At 28.0% G+C, this 3299-nt stretch overlaps 1 protein-coding gene across 1 annotated transcript; it reads left to right on the plus strand.

Moving 5' to 3' along the window:
- Window positions 1-418: 418 nt before the first annotated feature.
- On the plus strand, window positions 419-3178 carry LOC111031402 (chromatin modification-related protein EAF7-like; the record flags this gene model as incomplete). Its single annotated transcript, XM_022311318.1, has 6 exons — window positions 419-536; window positions 611-742; window positions 1072-1191; window positions 1305-1360; window positions 2894-2950; window positions 3009-3178. Coding segments are annotated over exons 1-6 (653 nt in total), but the record flags the coding sequence as incomplete, so codon positions are not given.
- Window positions 3179-3299: the final 121 nt, after the last annotated feature.

Below are 3299 nucleotides of genomic sequence, written 5' to 3' on the forward strand. Positions count from 1 at the left end.
ATATCGTAATTTAAATTTGAATTTGGCGCTAAATATTTCAGACCAATGAGAATGCCGTATTTCCCTATGGGTTTTATTTGATGTGCGGAATGTTAATATGCCTCCGGGAACGCGGCCTCAAATGTATTTAACATAGGCGTGGCCTATCCATATCTTCATTATCTATGGTGGTTGGGAATAACTGCTGCCCTAGATAATAGATATATTCTCTGTGGTACTGTTAAGACTTACAACATCCCTGAAATACTATATTCGTATCTCTTAATTCTTATCACTAAACAAATTACAAACAAAACCTCGTGTGTCGTACTGCCGTGTACTCGTGTTATTAATTTTATATTTACTTCCCTGCGACGTCAACTTAAGGTTGTCGTTTTATTTTTCTTGTGTTCTACTCTTGTACTTTTGTAACTGAAATATGGGAAGAAAAGCCAAATTCGGTGATGATGGGGCCGTAAAACAAATAAAAGGACCTGGACGGAAAGCAAAAAAACAAAAACCCCCTAAAATGTTACCTGGACTTCCAAAACTCGAAGGTAATATATCTGATACTTGACGGTTATTATTATTTGTAACTATCTCAACTAATACTATTTTAACAATTTCATAGGAGATGATGAGCCAAAAAAGTTAAGCCATCGACAAAAACAAAGGGCTTCCAGAAGAACTAAGAAAAAGGAAGAAAGAAAATTAATTAAAAAAGAAAAGAAGAAAGGCGTTAAAAAAGATGATGATGTTAAAAGTAAAGATTTCTGTTTTTTATTATTTATATCAGGTACATACAAAATAATTGTATGCACCTAAACTTCTTTACATACTAATTTTGTTTTGTCACAAAGACAAATAACCAACTATTTATACACCTTAATTACTATAACATGTTTTATTTTTCAGTTAGAATGTTTTAAATATCTTATAGGTATTCAAATTTGTACGATTTTATAATGTTTTTAATATTTTCACAACTTATTTAGCTTTAGAAATTACTAATTAGAATAGGTTGATTTTGTATACACTATTATTTATTATATTTAAAACAATTTAAGATTTATTAATTTTGTATTTTTTTAGATAGTACTGAAGAATCGGATGCTACTAAGAACATAAAAAGTGAAATTGTTAAACAATTTTCTGATAGTAATAGCAGTTGGTTAAAATCAAAAAACTCTAAATCTGTTATTCCTGAAAAAGGTATGTACCTGTATAATTTTTTTTATTCATAAAAATGTAACATACATATTATTTAATAATGTTAAAATATTTATTGAAGTATACTTACTAATATTTTATTTATTATTTTGCAGATGATGATATAGAAAGTTATGATAGTGATTCAGATCTAAATGATGAAGGAGATGAGGTATAATTTTTACTTAACATTTTTATTTGGGTTATTTATTAAAATTGTTTTGGTATTTTATTACTTAACTAGAAGACACCCTTGAAAACCAGAGGCGGGTAGCTTTAGTCAATTAGTAGGTTCTTTGTCATACTAAACTAACAATAATACATATTAAGTGTCTTTATCACAGTCCAAGTACATGACTTACAAATTTGTTGTGTATGATTTATAGATAAAAGTATTATATTCGTATATTATCTATAAACCCAACTCATCAAGTAATACTTCCACTAACTTATAAATTTTTACCAAGATTATAAAAAACTTTATAGTCGTGGTTGTTATTCTATACCGGGCATCATATTATTGACTGTGTTCTCACTTATCTGCGTGTGCCGTACATCAATTAGATCCAATTACCCTGATAAACGATGCCCCTTCATAGACCTAAACTTCAAAACAATGTTTGACTATTCCGTCAAATCCTGGCGACTTCGCCAGTGTTTTCAGTATATCTAATAACAAAATTTTTTTAAAAAACATTTTTAAATTAAGTGCGTTTGGTTAATTAACTAAGCTCCAAAATTTTTGTTTTTTATGCTTAATAGTTAATAAATTGGTAGAAAAAATAAAAATGTCTAAATTACTGAAGTTCTGTTATCAATGTAGCAAATTTTAAGTAAGTTTAGCTCCAATAGTTTAACCATTAGAGTAAATTGACTCCTTGTAAAATTTTAAGGTGAGATTATTATGTAGGGCTTCATATAGGCTTTTTATTATATTTTAATTCTAAAGCTAGTTATGAGTATTTTAAGATGTAAAAGACAATTAAAACTTTAAAATACTCATATTTCAGTTTAAAATTAAAATGTACAGTTAAAGTATGTCTTGCCCTAGATAATATATCAACTTTATTTTATAAGAGGTCAATTCACTCTAATTTTTAAGCTAATGGAGCTAAATGTAATCTACTCAACTTAAACTTTGCTATGTTCTGCATTTGTTAACAGAAGTAACAAAAATAAGAGTAGTGTCCTCTTAAGGCCATTGGTGCAGACAATTTTTAAGGGGTTTGATTTAGGTATTTTTAAAAATTCCAGTGTGCTCTTGCACACACATGTACAAGTCTCCATCTCCGTGTTGCACGCATGAATGGTACTCTTCGACTAATGGACCTAATAATGCTATAATATTTCAAAATACTGATCTGAATTTATTATAATGTTTACTTGAGATCGATCAATCAATCCACATTTTTAGATTTTTGTTATAAATCCCAAATAATCTACTTAGAAAATTCTGAAATTTCTAATTATTTAAACTTGATTTATAGTGGTTTTTTTGTGGTGGGGAGGGGTGAAATTAAGAAAAATGGACTGACGGATCTTAAGTAGACAATAAAATGTATTATCACACTAATAGGTCGATCCGTATGATTAACAAAATATTGGGATGTTTTAGCTAAAATAACTATCTGCCACTGATAACCTTAGAATAAAGTTATTTGTATTTGGTTGTATTTATTAATAATATAATATTATAATATTTTAGGAAAATGGTTTAGAAAGTTTTGATGAAGATGGACTATCAGATGATGATGACTATCTGGTAATTTATATGTTATAATTTTTAAAGCTGACAGCTGAACTAATATTAATTTATATAGGCAGGTACATTGGATGATGTTGATAGTTCAAATGAATCTGGAATCGAAGATACAGTTCTTAAAAAGAAAAAAGCTTCCTCAAAGAAAAGAAAGGCAGAAGAAAGTGATGATGAATTATTACCAATTGAAAAAGCAGCTAAGAAATTAAAAGCTGCAAAAAAAAAAGAAGAGTACATACAATTTAATTTAATAATTATTGTTTATTGCGATCTTTTAGCTATTATTATTTTATTAATTCTTGACAATAATTAGTGCTGAAGCCAATGAGGAAATGAAAATGCAAATTAATGT

This window comes from Myzus persicae, unplaced genomic scaffold, assembly GCF_001856785.1.
Source record: "Myzus persicae strain clone G006 unplaced genomic scaffold, MPER_G0061.0, whole genome shotgun sequence".
Taxonomy (NCBI): Eukaryota; Metazoa; Arthropoda; class Insecta; order Hemiptera; family Aphididae; genus Myzus; species Myzus persicae.